Below are 19326 nucleotides of genomic sequence, written 5' to 3' on the forward strand. Positions count from 1 at the left end.
AAGTAGTTTTTCACCCTATTGCTAACATCTGAAAGGTTTTAATGTTGAAGGTGTGCACATTATAAGCCTAACACTGCTGACTCATTATTATTCTGTCTTCACAGAAATTATAGCACCATATACAGCGCAAGACAAACAAATCATTTATTCAGACCAGGATCCCCCTCTGACTATATTATATAAAAAATAATACAAAGAAAAAAGCACATAACAAAATAGCTAAAAGTTCAACTTAAATGAACATAAAAACAGCCAATGGAAAATTATAAATGAAACTACAATAAAACTAAAAAGATCTAAATAAATAACCCATCCTAAATTCTGTAGTAAACATCACCTCTGCTATGAATCAAAGAAACAAATGAATTCATGCTACTTTGTCAAGAGCCTCATTTAACATTTCTTTCCATGTATTGTGGTCATTTCAGTCCAGCGTCTGTTGAATTTCAACTAAATCAAACCTCAGGAGTCGTCCAACAGAAATGTCAAATATATATTTTTTACTTTCCCTAAATACAGTACATGTAGGATTATGACTATTGTATTGCTTAAAAAAGAATCTAAACTTGTTTTCTTTGCAGAATCTGAGGTCCAAAGCTTCTTTTCTGTTCTCTAGTTTTACATTTTCTGCAAATAAATGCAAATATTATAAATAATTTTTGTACCGCAGCTGTAGATGTTCTGTTGGTTGTATTTTGTTCGAATGTTGGTTTCGTGTTAAAAACTGAATCATGATGTGCTTGGGGTCAACATTTTTTTCGTCTTGCAAAACGATCGATAAAAACGATCATTAAATCTCCATCTTTATACCAGTCCATTACAGTCTGTGGTGAGGAGACCACCAACCCTGACTTAATGTTTCTATAATTTTTCATGCATCTATACTTTTATCTAAAGTGCAACAATGTTTCCATTTAATCAAAACGAGTGAAAAAAGAAAAATCAGGACAGACATCTCATTCTCCTGATACAAGAAAACACAGACACAAGTAAACGCTGTACATTTGAATATTAAAGCAATTTCTAAAAAAAGGAAAATGGCAATAAGGTCTTTTTTCCAAGGTGTTTTTGAGCTCTTGACCTTTTAAAGGTTAAATGAATCTTTATGTGGGTGGTTTGTGTCTTGTGCTCCGATACCACACGCTACAGTAACTCAAGTGTATTCAGTCTTACGTGTTTTATGTGTGATAGAGAAGAAAATACAACAGAAAACACCAGCACTGACATCGAATGCCCGAATGATATTCCTCCTCAGCAAAAAAGCGAGAAGCGTCTTCTCTTTCCTCTGGCTCCTTCCTCTCTCTCTCTTTCTCTCTCTCTTTCTCTGCACACCTCTTTCTCACTATTCCAGGTTGTTAATAACCTCCTCCCCTCCTCTCTGTTTAAAGCCGTGTCTCTCAGCATGCGGCCAGATGGTTTTGTGTGTCACGCTGACGGCTGATGAACGTGTTGTTGGTGCCGGTCCCTCTCTCAGAGCTCGGTCCTGGAGGTCTCCTGGCAGCTGGCCGGCATCAGGCGGCGGCAGCGGCTCTTGCAAGCTGGCAGCGCACCTGTGCGGGGTTTGCCTGGCACAACCTGTTGAGTTATCTCTGCTCACACATCAACGTGTCGTCCTCCTTCACTTCATTGTTCTGTTGATTTTCTCCACGAGGTTTCCGTCCAGCTGTTTCATTCCTGACTCGACTCCCATCGGTACGAGTTCTGTTGTACGGTGGTGTACAGCGGCTTTCTGTGATTCTGTTTTATGGTTCACATCGATGATGGTGTGAAAAGAGATAGAATGCTGCAGTGTTTCTCATTCCCTCAGCTGGGAGACTAAACGGTTTTATCAGACATGTATAAAGTGCCGGACTATTATATCCGGACCGTGAAAGACTATGAATATCATTTATAGTCTTAAACTGGCCTAAAAGAATGAATTATCCTGACACATTTGACCAATAACTAAGCCCCGCTCCATGAGGACACCTACATTAAATGACTTAATGTTCATTCTTTTACGTATTGAGGTCACAGTAATTCAAAGTGCGGACAGACAAATGATGGGAACAGTTCTGTTTATTTATACTAATGCTAGTAGTAGTAATCACTATCATATTTATTATTTTCTCCGCAAACCATACAGCTTTGTGCAGATATATTGTGCAGTAGCACTCGGGTGACCTGATTAAAATAAATTAATATGAATTATAAACGGTTTCAAGAAATACAGCGGTTGGAAAAACTCACAGTCATAGCGTTCAAAGGTATGAGCGGTTTTAATGTCTCATCAAAGATGGAAAGCGTAACAATCCATCAGGTTATGTGCTATTTTTTGTTTATGATGAATTTTTAGTTTGCTCATATGCATTTCATTTATTTATATTTACATGTATGTTCAATCACTACAAATGCATGTAAAATAACATCTTAGAAAGGGTGCCTTGCTTTCAAAACGTTTGGGTATACTGTACATGTTTACTACTGTTCCAAATATTTTGTGTTGCTTAAAAATACAATATATTGTGCTAGATGGCAAAAAGCAGGTATTTAGTCCAGAAATATAAAAACACTTTAATCACAATACTGCCTTACTGAACAATTTCTTCATACGTGTTATTCTGACTCACACAAATACGATGTCTATTAAACATTAGCACCCTATCAGTTCCGATTGCATTCAAAATTTGCATTAACATTTTTGAAATAATACTAAAAACGATTAAACATTAATTTTGTTCATAGCGAGGATGTTATAGCTCTGTATTGTATGGACTCTTCAGCGACGGAAGTTCGCCTTCCAATAAATCTTCCACATTCATCTACGTGTTCAGTGAAAACAGATTTCCCAAGCCAGACATTCTATATGAATTACTTATTTGATCATCAGATCGATGAAGCCAAACAATCGTTACGTTGACTTCTGCTATTGTGTCTGGTTTTCACTTTGATATGCGAATAAACAATGTAGACGTAGCCATACTCATAAGGCAACACGTATCCGTTATCGACTTTAGAGTCAGAGGAACACAGACGGTGCATGCATGTTGCTCCTGGCTGGACTGAACCCTTAACATCCGTCAACATGAAAGAGCTGGAAACTCAAACTTCACATTGTGTTTGTACTCAGCACCTTCTTTTGTTGTGACTGCAAGGCTACATTTCTAAATCCTGATGAGCAGAAACATTTGTCTCCCTGCGGAATGAAATAAGAAAAACATCTTGTCCTTCTGCTTTGTTGGGATGGAAAGTGAAGAAGTTGCTAAATAGCCTTGACTCCCAGAGGCGCCGTCAACGTTTTTCTTCTTCCTCACAACTGTGAATCTATTGCTTACAAAGAAATACTGACTCAAATTCAGCCCGCTGCCCGAATGTCATAAACCTCGAGAAAAAAGACGGATTTATGTGACCTTTACCTCACCTACAAAAACATAAGCCGTGTTAAAGGGTCCGCTCAGAAACACATACCAATTCTCCCATATTATTAAACTTGTATGGTGTTCTGTTTTATTTTACACTCATTCAATTCAATATCTGGAAACGATCGGTCATGACAGCCTTCAAAAACTCACTTTATGTACTTGATTAAAGAAAGAAAGAAACGATGACATCATTTAGATTTTTGGGTGCAGGATTCTTTTAAACACATCTACAGTAGCTCTTAACCTGTTAATACAGACTGACGGATCAATCTGCATGTGTCCACACCGACCGACCCCTCGTCCAGCGGTGTCTGAGAGCTGTTAACCTCTCAATAACCCCAATCTGACCACAGCGCCACGTGAATCTCTAAATCACACATAACAATGAAAAAAGCTAATGTTTCAAGGAGAAATGTTGACAGCAAGAAATTATATAATTGTCAGAATAATAAAAGTCGACTTCACACCGATCCAACAAACAAGCTTGTTCAGTGTGAATTAGCCATTACATTTTAACACTCCATCAAATCTCCTGAGCTGTGACGGAGCATTAACATTTTCCTCTGGGTAATCATGAGGGCAGGGTCACATGGGTCCATTTTTGGACACCGGATGGAAGACCGGTGAGCTTTAAGAGCTAGTACAATGGAGATGATGAGCTGATGCAAGGCATGTCACATGTAAAGAGATATAAATGGACACCATTCCACCCCTCATACTCAGAGCCGGACAAGAATCTCCTACAACATCACCCCCACCCTGACCCCCATGACTCTCAGCAGTCTATCTCATCTACTGTAGATCAACAGTCGTTCCACCCAACGGCCACATTCAGGCACTCATACGCACCATTAATGACCCATCGTTCTCAGCGTTCTACTGTTTCCGTTATTGTGGAACTTAAAGGAGACCTTCATCTCTCAGCAGGGTGTCCGGTCATCCGTTGAGTCCCCTGACCGGACTGGTGAAAGAGAAACCTGTCCGACAGTTAATCTATCCTTGACCCGATACGGTGACCTCCAGCGTCATCCGTCTCCAACATTCACTGAAAACTCACAACTCTCACAACTGTAATGAGGTTCTTGATGTGAAATTATTCCTTTTAATAAAAAATATAAAAAACTTCCATTATTCTTCCATTACTCGTTACTGCATTACATCTATTTAGTCAAATTCTATCATAATTATTACTCAATACTTACTGTTAACCAGAGTATATACAGTAAACAGTGTTTCTATAATGAGAACAAAACAAGTCATTAAAACACATGTGTTCATTCCTAATTTTACCATCTTCATCATCATCATCATCATCGTCAGAGAGAAATGTTGGTCTCCTGGTCACAGCATTTTAACCCTAAAACATTTATCACCATTTCCCATTGACAACTTAAGAGTTTTCTTTGAGCTTTTCAAAGTTAATGCATTTTTAGCACAAATGATGAGCTTTCAAGGGGTTTTAAAGATAATGCACGGATCCGAGGAACAGATGAAATGAGAGGAAAACAGCATATTATGTGTAATTTCAGGCAAAGGCAGCATCACATTGCATACATTTAGAAGGATAATAGTTCTGGATGAATGTGATTATCCTTTACTTAAATTAATGCACAAGAAACTCGCAAATCCTCATCCATTAAATCTAGAGTTTCGGTGCTACAGGGGAGAAAAACTAAAGAAAATCTCCAGAAAGAGATCCAGCCAACTTACAAAGAAAAGCAAATTCCCTTCATTTGACCAACGGACACTCCTCTAACTTCTGGACTAAAGCTCAACCTTACCATCCACACTGAAGTCAAACTGTATCCTGAGATAAATCCTTAATGCCAGAAACTTCCAGGAGCTGTCAAAACTAAAAGGGATTCTTCACCCAAAAATATGAAAAATACAGTAGTCAAAAAGTGCTGTTTGCTGTCCAACATTCTTCATCTTATTTGTAGACTTACTGTAAAACAAAGTCTTGGTAGTCTGCTTCATCTGGAGATCATGTAAAACTTATTTTGCCTTTTTCTATTTGAATTTTTAATCGGACATTGGTCTTCTATGGAATGACATTATTAAAGTAAAACAGACAATCCTTGTATGAAATCGCTGGCTGAGTTTCTGACAAATATACGTTTTTTGTATGCGGTCAGGTTTCGCCTGTGACATCACATCTTAAAACTGAAGATTCAAAGCTTTCAAACGTCTCCTTGACGTTTTTTGCAGCGCCTCAAGTGTTTGGACACACAGATGCAAAGAGAATAAAAAGACATGACATGAAGAAGCCCGTCAATGTGGCAACATACTGTACACCATCTGTGACGCTATGCCCTGGTGAGGTGCATCATGGGACATCTAAAGTAAGTGTGAAGAACAAAAATGGCTTCCATTAGCGCTGCCGATACACGGCCTTGCTCAGCACTGGATGAGGCAAATCTCTTCACATCCATCACTGTCAATTACGGTAAATGAGGGAGAAAACACACAGATCTTCCATCGCAGTTCAAATGAGATATCATTTCACAATCACAGAGGAGATCTCTTTCATATTTTCATTATTTCTGCTGGACATCAATGAGATTAAATGAGAGTCAATGGAAACTTCTGCTTAAGTCTCATCTGCGTCTCATATATTTCTCCGGACAAAAAGAGTCAGAAATTTCATGTGTCTGTCATTGGAGTTTGAGAAGAGGAGTCTGCAATCAAAATCTCAACTAATTTCTCATCAAATTCACACAAATCCAGATGATTTTAATCTTCACGTACGTTTCTGTTTTTCTCTCTTAAGCAATTTTAAGGAAATGCATCTGAGACTATACATTGATTTTTAACAAAGTAAACAAATTGAGATCCATAGGTCACATAAAAGATGTCATACAGGTCATAGAAATAATGGAGGACATTTTCAGGTGTGCCTGCCACACGCTTCAAAAACCACCGTCCTTCATTTTACTTGAATTAAATCCAAAGAAAGAAAGTGAGAATTGAAAATAAACCTACCGTTAGGGCTCTCCTCGTCTATGGCTACAATGGTGGCAGGTGGGCCGGATCGGGAGAGCTTGCATTCTGAAAATCAAGGACAAAAATAAATGGAAAAGAAAGACATCAGAATTTAGAATCAGAGTCTAGACTGTGGCGTAACTCATACCAAACAAGACATTTCAATTTCAGGACACATTAAGTCACACGAGCGGCACATAAAGAAGGATCTACGAGTGGTGTAACGCATGCAGCGGATAGATTTACAGTGTGACTTCTTTATGTGCATTAACACCGGACGGCCAAAGGGTTAATAGAGTTGTGCTCTCAGAAAGAAAAGAGATTCATCGTCTTACCCTCATACTGCCAGTCTGGAATCAGAGATAGTGTCATCCGCAGGGAGTAAGTGATGGAGAGAGAGAGAGAGAAAGAGAAGCACAGTATGAAATTTTCCTTGCGTGGTAAGAAACGGAGGTAAACAATGAGACAGAAGTTCAGCTGAGCTACTAGTTAGTGGACTGCATTCAGTTTCAGCTTCACACTTTAATTCTGCCAAGTCGGACGAGTTCATCTCGTGTTGGTCTCGACCCAAAGCATTAAATACGGCTACAATCAGAGGAAATGATGCAGCGGACTGAGAACAATATTGGTCCAACCCCACGACAGGAATTTTGATCCAGGACCTACAGAGATGTTGATCCAAAACTCTCTTCTGCTGCGCCAGATCACAGTAATTGGACTGTTAGTATGAGCCAGATCAGCACTATTTACTGAGAAAAACAAAGAGGATTGACACTAATGTAATGTGTTCCGACAGTTTTCAGAACCCTACATCAGCCATTAGCAAATGATCTACTGACACCAACTTAGATGTTAAAGCTCAAAGGGGTTGGATCCAGAGAACTCGAACTCATTTAGAAACAAATGCTATTCTTTTAAAGGGATACTCCACTCAAAAAGGAACATTTTGTCATGATTTTGTGAGATTGAAGTTGTTGAACACAGAGAATGATATTTACAAGAATGTTAGCAAATGACATTTCTGGGACATCATGAATTACTATAGTAATTGTTTTGTTCTGTTGAAAATTACGTGTGCTAGCTGCGGTGTGTTCCACGACAGAATATAGATTTCTGTGTGAACATTAACCGAAGGCTTGCAAACATCTTGTTATTTCATTTCAAGCTGTATTTGAGTCTTTGTGTTTGGCTTGAGCATTGCAGATAGAGACGACTGGCTCTTGATTTACAGCGGCGAGTGATGAGATGGCGCTACACTGCAGTCCTCGGCTGAATGATTTGATTAACACGCTCCTTCACGGAGGACAGAGGCAGATCTACAGCGGGATGCAGAATCTGCTCTCTCTCTCTCCTCCCTACACACCTTTATCCCAAAATGAACGCCAAGTTATGAGAGCAAGACAGCAGCGTATAAATCACACAGAATCGACACTTTGAATTCAGCAACACACATCAGTGATTATGAAGAAAATGGGTTTTTCTTCTGGGGCGCTGAATTTACAACAGGGGACAAGACAGAAACGAACTGTCCCTTTACACGAAGCATTACAGGCGGAACACCCATCGAATGACTGAAAAGGAGACGTCAAACGTCTTTGACCTGTCGTTGGTGACTGACGGATCGACGTGTTTGTGTGGCTTTATGTAACATCAGCAGCACTGACACATTAAACCCGGGCGGTTTGGGCTCTTAGCAACCGGGCCTGTGATGGAGAGCAGCGTTTCAAAGCAAAGACCAACTATCTAGTGTCCCTATAAAAGATTCATGACTCTGAGTCCTTTTTCTAGCCAGCAGAGGAAAAGCAGGACTTTGTTCGACAGAGAAGAACAGTAATTACTGCTGATGAACTCGGAAAAAAATATGTTTTTGCATGCATCCAGCATAACCCAAAAACAGCAATAAGGCTTTATTTACCGGCTGTGGCATATTTATGATTGTTGGCTCGCCGTAGCTTGAGCGGTGACCTAGTTTTCTCAGCAGAGGTGATTCTGTCGAGTTCACTTCTAGGAACAGTTCACAAAACAAAAATGATCGTTTACGCACCCAATGTTTTCTATCTTACTTTGACCATAAAAAGACACCATAAACAAAAACATGTGCCATTTATGAAACCATATGCTGTAACAACGTTGTGTGAGCAACAGCGTGAAATATAAGAGATCTGGTGTGTTGTTATGGTCGAGAATCACTGCCGGTTTGCTTGCGTTCTCAAAAGTGATCAAACACACGTCTACAGAGCATTTAATCAACGTTATTTCATTGCCAAACATTATTAAACTGAGGGATAAAAATCTTAATTTCACATTGTTAGTGAAATGCTTTAAACGTTCAGAAATAGTATTTTCATACCTAATCTAGAATGTTAGAACACGATTTAGCTATTTTAGATTTCTAAACCACAGATGCACAATATCCCACTTTAGTTATGGTTTACATTTGCGTGGCATTTGGAGGCTACTACATGGAAAATATATGGAAATATTCCATATTTTGAACTGTATGAAGTTTTATGAATTTTGAAATGTATTTTGAACAAATTTAGAATTTACTCTAAGGACTAAGTCTCTTTGAGATCCCCATCCCATCTCCAGCCCATTTGAATCTATGATGTGCCAAACAGGGTGTGATATATTCCATATCACATATAGGAGATTATGAAAATATAGATGATGACTGACAGACTCAGACTCATACTGGGTTAAGGAAGGTTTAGGCCGATGGTGGAAAAGCGGAGTAAGTGAATAATGGATTCAACTTCAATCTATTGCTCACATAAAGCTGTCATTGGGTTTCAAAAAAATTCAATTACTGTCATGAAGCGTTTTGTCAACAGTCTCTTAATGCCCTAATGTGGAATGGAAAATATCTGCATTAACCTTCTGCTAAACGTCTATTTTACATTTACCAGGAGAAAGAAAGCCACAGGTTGGGCGTTATATCATTCAGGTGCAAACAGCAGGTACCCGCAGAGTTTCACAGTAAAGTCCAGGGTGTGAAAGTGAGATGCCCAAGGCCGGTCCCTCAGACGGGATGAATGTCTTAGATAAGATGACACACATCCGAAGGTCTGAAGCCGAGCCGATGGGAGTAATCACAGCAGAAATCAATACAGAGCATCAAGCCAAAACACAGAGGAAGGAAAGAGATCTCCAGAGCCGGACAGAAACGGTGCTTCCCTACAGAGCTTTAGCGTCATTTCACCGCTATGTTATTTTCTTCGTGACACAAAGATTACAGCCTCCAAATTGCTTTCTGAAGATTGTCTGAGTCCCTCCCTGTGGGCGCTCATCTGTATTTTCATTTAGATCATTTATTGGCAATTTTTTTGCCATTCTTTTGCCGGGCTCAATCTAACAGTTGCACAATAACTAAACAAGCACTTAACGTTGTTCCGACTAAACACCGGACCTCATCTGATCTGCAAGCCGCTCTGTACCTCTTACAGTACCAACTTCAGTTGATATCGCGTGTGCTTGAAAGGCTATTCAGACATTTTTACATAATGCAAGGCACTTAACCACGGTTTTATTATGGTAACCATCAATTTACTATGATCTCGCTACAGTGATCATAGTTGAACCGTGGCATTTGTAGTAAAACTATGATACAAAGACTAATCCATCTGCCGAAAAACCCGGTTACCACACTTTTACTATAATAATAGCATGGTTTATTTTCCTGAGGGATGTTTCGGGTAATAATTGCTTCTGTCGAGTGTGTTTATTCTGTCATCATCACCAAGACAACCTATTAAACTCATGAAATGGGATTTTGGGTATAAAATGATTTTCACAACATTATAATACGGTTCATGCAAACAGCTGTAGCCAGTTCACAGAAGTGACCAATTTGAGCCCAAACTTGATCCTCACTAGCACAGTTTAAATGAATTTCTGAACACCTCCAATACACAAAATCGGTCGAATGTACCCAAATCCAAAAATGTACCCATCAGTTGTAGGATGACAGAACTGTGTGGGTTTCTATGTGTGGCTGCATTAGAAGGACAGAGGAACGCAGGATCTGCAGCACGCCGCCGCATCTCCAGCGGCACATCCATCACAACTGAGGTCAAAGATCTCAACTTCTACCTCCTGAGTGGGATGGATGTCTCCTCGGGGAGCCATTCAGCACTGTCTGCTGATCTGCCCGTTTTCATGTCTCCTATACATCAATCTGTCCTTGTGTCGATGTCAAATATGGAAGTCGGCAGAATGCGCACGTAAAGGCGCCTTTGTTTTAGAGCACTTCGATTTTATTTGAAATTGTTTTGGATTTCACTGCACGCAGGTTGACAGAGAGGACTTTTGCGGGGAGATGATGGCGGGCACGAAATAATTGGCTGCTTTTAAAGTTCATGGTGCGGCCCGACGCTTTAAACCATCAGGCACATTTACATGCAACGTCTCTATATAAAGACTGACCCCTTTTCCACGGAATTATTTTCTCATCATCAAAACCGACGACTCAATTTTGTTATGATGAACCGCTACTGACCAGAAAATATAAGTGCGTTGACTCACACCATGTGAGGTCCCGAAAGGGAAACATTGATGCAATTCTAATGACTGTTCGGAGATAAAGCACGTCAGAGCTGCGCAATCGTGCGGTCTGATGAAAAAGAGATTTTATTTCTCGGAAATCATTCCCTTAGTTAGCATTCAGTGGACATTGCGCTTCTGACCTGAGTCGTGTCTCTGAACAGATGGTGAGAGAGAGCAACCGTTCGGGTTACTGGACTCCTGAACCTGCGGTCACGGTTCAAGTGAGAATGGAGCGTATTCGACTCTGCTGTCAACTTTAGTCTGGTACATTAATGGTATCCTACACACCGAAATACGGGAAACCCGTGTCAGCAGTTAATTTCAAGTCAGCAAGCGTATAAATCCTCCAGAGAACATACGTAATCTAATAGAATCAAATCTCATTCACTTAGTGCACACAGAACCTCAGCAGCCAAAAGACGTCAGCGTGAGAGAAAAATACACTAGATGACTGCGTCAGTATGGCTCGATCTATTCTTATTCAACAAGCACCTGCCATCCAAGCATCACCACAGTGTTATAAACAAACCTCTTTTCAATATTTGTCAGCCTTTATGAACAAGAATACAACACAATCTCATGGCAAAACAAAACAAGGTGACGATCTGCTTCTGCAGCAGTGATGGTTTGGGAGTGAAGCCTAAATGATGCTTTTTTTAATATAATAATAATAATCATATTTTTTATTGAATGGATATGAACTGGCCCCAACGTAAAATAATAATGAATTCCTGTGAAATCAGGCGGTTCTGAACTGTTTCATTCAGTAATATTAATTCACAAAATACGATTGTTTATTGTGGGTTAACATGCATTGTGCATTACAACTTTTCAAAAAGAAAACTATGTATAAATAAGGTTCATATTAAAATAAATGCAGTAATTGTTCGTTCATGTAAACACAAGGAACCTTAATGAAAACTGATAGCAAACATGCTTTGGTACATTTTCAATTTGTAATTTCTCAAACGATGAAGAAGTGTTATAGCCCAGCGTGTAAAAGTGTAATGTCTGGACTGCAGTGATGCAATAATGTTGTTCATCAGATCACAGACGTGGACCTTCTGCATGCCCAACAGCAGAGGAGGAACTGTACCGTTTACCTTCTTAAGTGCTAACGCCGTGACCCGATCTGCATAATTCTTTCAATGAAGCGGCGGCTAAAACAACACAGACAGCATGTGTAAATCAAGCCGGCTATCATAGGAAACACCGCTGAGAGAATAACAGCGTCACTCGCATGAATCACGAGAACGATCTCCACGCTGAGATGTCACCAAAACTCCATGAATCTCAGTGGTTTTTTAAATGAAGCTCAGTTTCACATAGATCAATGTCTCTAGATCTCACCTTGAACTAAAGGAGCCAAATAATGAAATACTGCAAAACCATTTAAACGGACTAGACCGATCTGGAGATTCAACTACATCTCATCTGGAAACTCTCTAGAGGCAAATAACCAACCAAGAGAAGTTATGATTCATTCCTACCCACATTGGGTCAAAAAGAGACAAATCTATTCATGTCAAAGAAAGCTCAGAAAATGTGTATATTTGACCCAACAATGGAATAAATGAAATAATATACAGAAATAAGCATTTTGGTCTTGTTTTCTGATAACTTCTTAAACCAGGATACATTTTCTTGACAATAAAAGTGACCTAAGATTTTTATTCTTGTTTTATAAAAAAAGAAATGTTTCATTAAAACAAGCAAACAAAACATCTTCGAATGCTTAGTAAGACTGTATTTTTTTCAGTTTAAGAGTAACATTGGTTTAAACCTGTTGAATATCAATATTGAAAATAAACATTTGGCAAATGGAAAATTTGTAAAGAACCGAAAATGATAGTAAAAGTGCAAGTCATGACTCATCTTTACACTTTTATCTTAGTGGAAAATTCAAGGTATGACATATATCTACAATACCCCTTTTTTCCATGTTAGGTTATGGGAAAAGCTTTAAGGAATAAGTCAAATAAATACAATTAACAAAAGACAAAAAGGGAAAATAAAGAAATGTTTGGTTCTCGTTTTCCAAAACTATCCAATGAGATGAGATGGAGACTGCATCAATAAACGTTCAGAAACTAGACATGGATTCAACCAGAGGGAAATGAAACGTAACTGGTTTCCAGTGTGACGTGCATCACGGCCGATAGAACGAGAGCTGAATTAAGAGCTGTGCAAGTTTCTTCCCATCACGATCTGCATGAAATGAACATCTATCTTACTGATATTATAGAGTCTGCAGAACGTTTCCTACTAATGCATACAGTACAGAACGCTACAGTGAAGACTACCATCAAAACAGACAACATCTTAAGGTGTCATACAAACAACAACAACAACTTTCTTTCTTTCTTAAATAGGATATTTACATAATCAATAATAATATGAATTTGCACGCCACCATGGGGCACAAAGATCAGAACGGACTTTGGAACGTCCCTCCACAGCATGAAGATATCCGTACATTCATAGCAGTCGTGAACAGTTGAAGCATAAACGTACCTTCTGAATCCTGAGAACAGCTGGCAGCGGTGAGCAGAAGAACGCCGATGCCTATTCCCAACCATTTAAAGAGCCACGACCTCCCGCGCATCTTCAAGCGTTACAGCATGCTCACCTGCAACCAAACGGATGCAGATTAGACAGAACCAGCGTGAGCAACATGACGACAGACACAACACAACGCACAAGACAAAACGTTTAAATACGGCGCATTTCCATTATAACGGAGCTCACTTTGATTTCCATCTCTTTGGGATTTTTTGGACGGTCTGTTGTGTAAAAAGCAATCCTAAGAAACATTTTAAATGGATTCGGGTGTCGAAACAGACCGAGTCAATTTCCCAGTCACTTTACATCATATAAATAACAGAAAGGTTTGGCTTTGGGGACGAGGTTCTGTGTAAGAAGCGTTCGCTGCACATGTAACCTTTTCCTTTGAAGTGAGCAGAGACACAGATAACGTTCACCGGCTGAGAGATTTAACAACCCACTGCAAAGTGTGTGCCTTTGAAGTTTGCAACATGTCCGAGGGTCAACAAACTCCGTCCCGGAAAAGAGGCAAGAGAGCGACATGTTCCCACAGGTTTGGGATGCAAGGGAGAGATAAGGTCGCTTTGTTAATATGATGAGTGATCGTGTCAAGAGGGAACACCACTTTACACACTCGTGTGAGTTTGTGTAGCGTCAACACAGATAGTGACCTAAAACAACAACATCTACATTAATTTTACATCTTAACAACTATTTTTCTTTTTATTGGAGAAACATCTGAGAAAAAAGTCGAACCGTACATCTGCGACGAAGAATTCCTTGTTACCTAAACCCATATTTGTGTTTGTTCTGTTGCCCGTTTTATCCTTGTATTCAAGAATCAGAGATACAGAAAAAGTCACTGACACAGATATACAGCATGAATAGAAAATAAGTGTCTTTCCAAACACATAACCGACAGTGTGACAACACTCGCTAGAACTACAAAACGACCGAATCTATAATTCAATCTTGACGGATTGGTTCTGGTTATCAGGACGTTGCTTTGCAAAAACTACAGAGGCTATCTGAAAACACACAAGCTGCAAAAATACAACTCGTCACAATCCAGATATCAAATCACATCAGCGAATCCAAACATACTGATGAAAAGTTTCATTTCAGAGACAAGCTTTGGGAACTCCAATTTCAGACCACTGCACTTGTACGACATCAAAACGTCCGAGTCAATCATCTCAACCCACATGCGCTGACTATCATTACCAACGGCCCTTTGTTCTTCCAAAGACTCTTTAGAGACGCGGATGTAATTTCATCCTCTCTGTTGTCGGGACGGAAGAATATCTCTCCCCCGTGTTCCTCAAAACAAAGGTCTTTCTCGGGACAATCAATGAAAGAGTTACGCTCTGGGAAGACCACGGATTGGCAGATATGTCGAGGGCCGCGATGCGCTTCCTTCCAAACATACTTGGGGTTTCTGGAAATGAGATGAAATTGAGTGTTTCTGTGTGAAGCCTCACAATGAAGCTGTGCACCTTCGGTAAGCTAATGGGCTGAAACAACACAACACCTGTCTGATTGTCAAAATGTTTCCCTGCGCCACAATTTCTCAAACGGAGATCTGAACTAATGCTTGTGTAGCTTCAGGAGATGAGTCTGTACGCTCCACGCGGATGCTGTGATTATCTGCAGGAAAACTCTGACGTTCAGATGTTAATGAAACATTCAGTGCGAATCGGCTTTAATGAACTGGATTCTGACTGATGGGGATGTGCTTTTTCTTCACTTTGACCTTGTTTACACCTGCTGTGTGTCTTGTGAGGAGACATTCAGTATAATGTGTCGCCTGTGACTCACAGAAAATGTTGTCATCATTTATTTATATTTACTCGCCTCATGTCAAGACCAACCCGGTCTCATCAATCTGCGCATACATAACTAGTGATGCACCAAAATTTTCAGACGAACAAAACAAATAGGCAGAAATAAACGCTGAAATATCTGGTGCCCTCGCCTCACTCTTCACTACCGTTATCTATACTGTTATGCTAGCTGTTATCAGAGGGTGATCACGTAAGGCCGTCATAATAAAGGCTAAAACTTATAAATATAACAGGCAAAGCTAAAAACCAGCGGACAGGTAATGCCACGCAAGCTCTGTGTGTTGAGCGACTGCACGTGACCTGCTTTATGTTTCTTTATTGTCGGAGATCAAACGCATTGACTCGTGTAAAGTACAAATAATACATATTTATAAAATCATTCCATTTTAGAAATGCATTTCGATATGACACCTGGCAAACGACTGAAAGCAACTGAAGGATTGGGGTATCATACGCAGTATTGCACGCAATCAGACGGCGTAAACTCATGTTATTTATATGCAGATCGAGGAGATCCGGTTGGACAAAACTGCCAGAAAAATCCAGGTGTTCAAACTTTCTTTAAACTTCTCCTAAAGACATGTGCAAATATGACTGTTGTATTCAGGGGCGTCATTTCCACTGGGGATCAGGGGGGCATGTCCCCTCCACTTTTCTAAGTCCCGCTCCACGGAGAAGTAGGACCGCGGAGTCTGCCTGTGTCGATGCGAGTGTCACCTGCAAACTTTAAAAATAGCTCACTGAAAGGTTGTTTTCAATCACATGGACGGCAGCTAGTGATTTTCTTCATAGGAATTCACCTTCACTATGACAAACAGACCTTATTAAACTGATATCGCGCTTAACGTTTCAAAATCCATTAAAAGGAAACCGCTTAGCGTACCAAAACAACAACCACGTATCCAAATTAAAGGTTGAAAAGTTTATGAAAAGTTTATTTGTTTAGGTACGTTAAACCTCTTAAGCATATTAGAAAGTCATCCGACTCGACTCCTCCCGACCGCAGAGTCATTTTTTCTTCCGTTTCTCAGTCAATACTCGCATTATCCCCCTTCATAAACATCAACTTATAATACACAATAAAAACACAGTGTGGTCAATTTAAGTCACCATGAAACGGAAGTTGCGATTTAATTTACCGTATCCGAGTGAAACGGCTTCTGAGATTTGATAAAAATGTGGGGCGGGGCTTTATTTTGCCCTTCCCTTTTTGATTGGTTTGTTGTAAGTTGGGCCTGGAGGTGAGGGCTTAAAATGCCTGGCCATTGGACAGTTAGTATAGTCCCGCCTCTTTTTTGTTGCTGACGTCATGTGCTGAAGAGTTGTTGTTGAGAGGCGGAGAGGACCTTTAGGTTTTTGATTAAAGATTACAAGTGCAAATGAATAAAATAATAATAACGGTGCGCGCGGATAAATCATTTATAATAATCACTGCAACACTGTGTAAAATACCTTTCCTGTTTGATTGCATGTGACTTTAAACAATCAAAAACGATGCAAGACATTGGTATTATGAGTTTGTGATTGTGAAATCCCTATGAAGAAAATCACTTGCTACCCTCCATCCGCACTTCGCTCACTTCATGCAGAAAATCCTTTATTTCATAGATTTTGTATCACCATAGTGTCTAATCTTATGTAAATGCAGGTTCAAATCAAAAACATTTTCCCCTATTTTGTGTCCACCCCACTTCTCAAACCAAAGTTAAACCCTTGGTTGTATCGTTTAACAGTGAATATGAACTTGTTTTCTTTGCAGTATTTGAGGTCTGAAAAAATACACAGCGTCGTTTCTGTTATTTTCACCTCCAGTTTCTCTCATTTTCTGCAAATAAATGCAAATAGAAACTTTGAACTGGTCTCTTAATCTTTCATTTTAGAACATAGATATGTAGATAAAGTAACTGATGTCTTTAGTAAAAGACCAGTGTGCAGTATTTTTGGAGGATCTATTGACAGAAATGCAATATAATACACATAACTTTGTGTTCAGATGTGTATAAAGATCTTACATAATGAAGCGTTATGTTTTTATTACTTTAAAATGAGCTTCTTCTATCTCTATATGCTGCGGGTCCCCTTACATGGAATGTTGTTTGTACAGTAGCCCTGAGCGGACAAACTGCTCTAGCGTTTCGTAACTACTTTATCTCCTTCGGCAAAGAAGCGAAAATGAACATAAACAAAAGTGGAAAGATAAACTAGTTGAATCGTTCTGAACAGAATCACAGTATAATGACATAACCGCTTGATAACTTTATTTTATTGTTTCCTCGCAGGGTTTCTTTAATGTATTTTATTAAGTTGGGTTGAGAATGTCTGATAAAAGTACATTACACAATGCATTGAATAAAAAATCTTAATTGTCCTTTATTGTTATGTCATTGGCAAGTGTGACACAATATTTGCATAAGTTTGTAAGTTATTTGACATATTAGCCAATATAAAATCAGGTGAACTCAACAAGAGTGATATTGATTTCCGTCACGCACAGCATGATGAAATGATGTCTTCTGAGTTCATAAGCAGGTGCTTGAAGGAGACCTTACACCCATATTAGCACTCGAAGAAAGATCATGTTGTTTCTAAAGCTCTCTGAAGTATACATTCCTAAAACTTCTGTTAGAAAAACAACAGCTAACTAAAGCCAACCGCAATAACCAGAACTCAGCTGTGCCAAGAGGTCAACATCCTATTCTGAGAACTTATTTTCCCAAAGTTTCCAATCCGTGGCAGCACACCGGGCACTGGCAGACTGAAAGCACTATTACTGGAGAATTGTGGGTAATGCTCCAATCAGTCAGACTCTGGAGCTGAAGCGAGGGGGCTGGACGTCTGACAGGGATCAGTAAGGTAATGGGCCACACTGAACCTGTCAACACAGCTAATCCATTACAACGCTGTGTGTTTCAGGAAAACAACGGTCCCAACATAATGAGGCAGAGGAGAAACGCAACGTGATGGAACGCTGGTGATTTATTATTTCACCACACGGAAATGAACATACCGTGGAATTAACGGCCAATGAAACGTTACGCAAGTTTAAAGCGATGGTTCAGCCATTGGCATAATTTAACATACACACTCAGTATGCATCAGTCTTTTACGATTTAATCCGAGAAAAGCTTCTGTCAAACAAACTTTGCGGCGCCCCGTCAAAATAAAAGTCTGGCTAACTTGAACAAGTTAACAAACGCACATTTTACCACACCATCCACCTTGAATTTGTTTTATTATCCGACGACTGAGTATATTATTTACTTAGTTAGTAAATGTGCTGGTAAAATTATGATTTAAAAAAATGTGACTTTATTAAAAAATAATACTTCAATTTAAGAAGACCGAAAAAATAAAGAATTGATAGTTTATTCACATAGTTGTATGTTATTATACAATTATATTTATTATATTTTCCTTCATTTAAAAACACAGTGTCTGTGAAGCAGCACAGATTCAAAAACCCTACTTGCTGCGGTAAATAATGATGAATGTATTATCTGAGTTGGCCACAACAGAATTTTGCAATCAGTTTTCATCATTCTGTAATTAACATAACAGTGCATTATGCTTGTCATTTTCCAGAAAGTTTCATCATATATTTCCTCAGATGTTTCACCTCAGCATGTTATTATTAAATAACTAAAAATGAAATGGGAAAATCATGAAAATGTCTTATATCTTTAATCTTTCATGAGAGCACTACATAAAGGTCATTCATACAAATAAAACATGACTGATCCACCAGCAATACAAACATTTCTGTAAAACCCATCTTCTCAAACTAATGGAAGCTTTCAATGACTGCTGTTTCTTTCTTATCTACAGTTATTGATCATCGAGCGAAGACCTTATTAGCTTAAAAAACTCATCGAAGACTCCTGTAAAACAGACAAATCCATCAAAGTCATTCATTATATCTGTGATATAGATGTAACAGCACACAGAGAGAAAGACACACGCTTTATTTCCACCACAACTGTGGGGATAAACAAAATCATGGTGGCTTTATT

The 19326-nt window shown here is 39.2% G+C and overlaps 1 protein-coding gene across 1 annotated transcript in view; it reads right to left on the reverse strand.

Moving 5' to 3' along the window:
• pcdh15b (protocadherin-related 15b) overlaps positions 1 to 19326 on the reverse strand; it is a 107862-nt gene that overhangs the window by 84784 nt on the left and 3752 nt on the right. Inside the window, exons 2-4 of the mRNA XM_079476216.1 lie at positions 13443 to 13557; positions 6719 to 6733; positions 6384 to 6449 (exon numbers count right to left, since the gene is read on the reverse strand). Of these exons, the coding sequence (XP_079332342.1) occupies positions 6384 to 6449; positions 6719 to 6733; positions 13443 to 13533 (172 nt within the window). The 5' untranslated portion in view covers positions 13534 to 13557. The remainder of the gene's footprint in view (positions 1 to 6383; positions 6450 to 6718; positions 6734 to 13442; positions 13558 to 19326) is intronic.

The sequence above is a fragment of the Barbatula barbatula genome (genome assembly GCF_947034865.1).
Source record: "Barbatula barbatula genome assembly, chromosome: 16".
NCBI classification, from domain to species: Eukaryota; Metazoa; Chordata; class Actinopteri; order Cypriniformes; family Nemacheilidae; genus Barbatula; species Barbatula barbatula.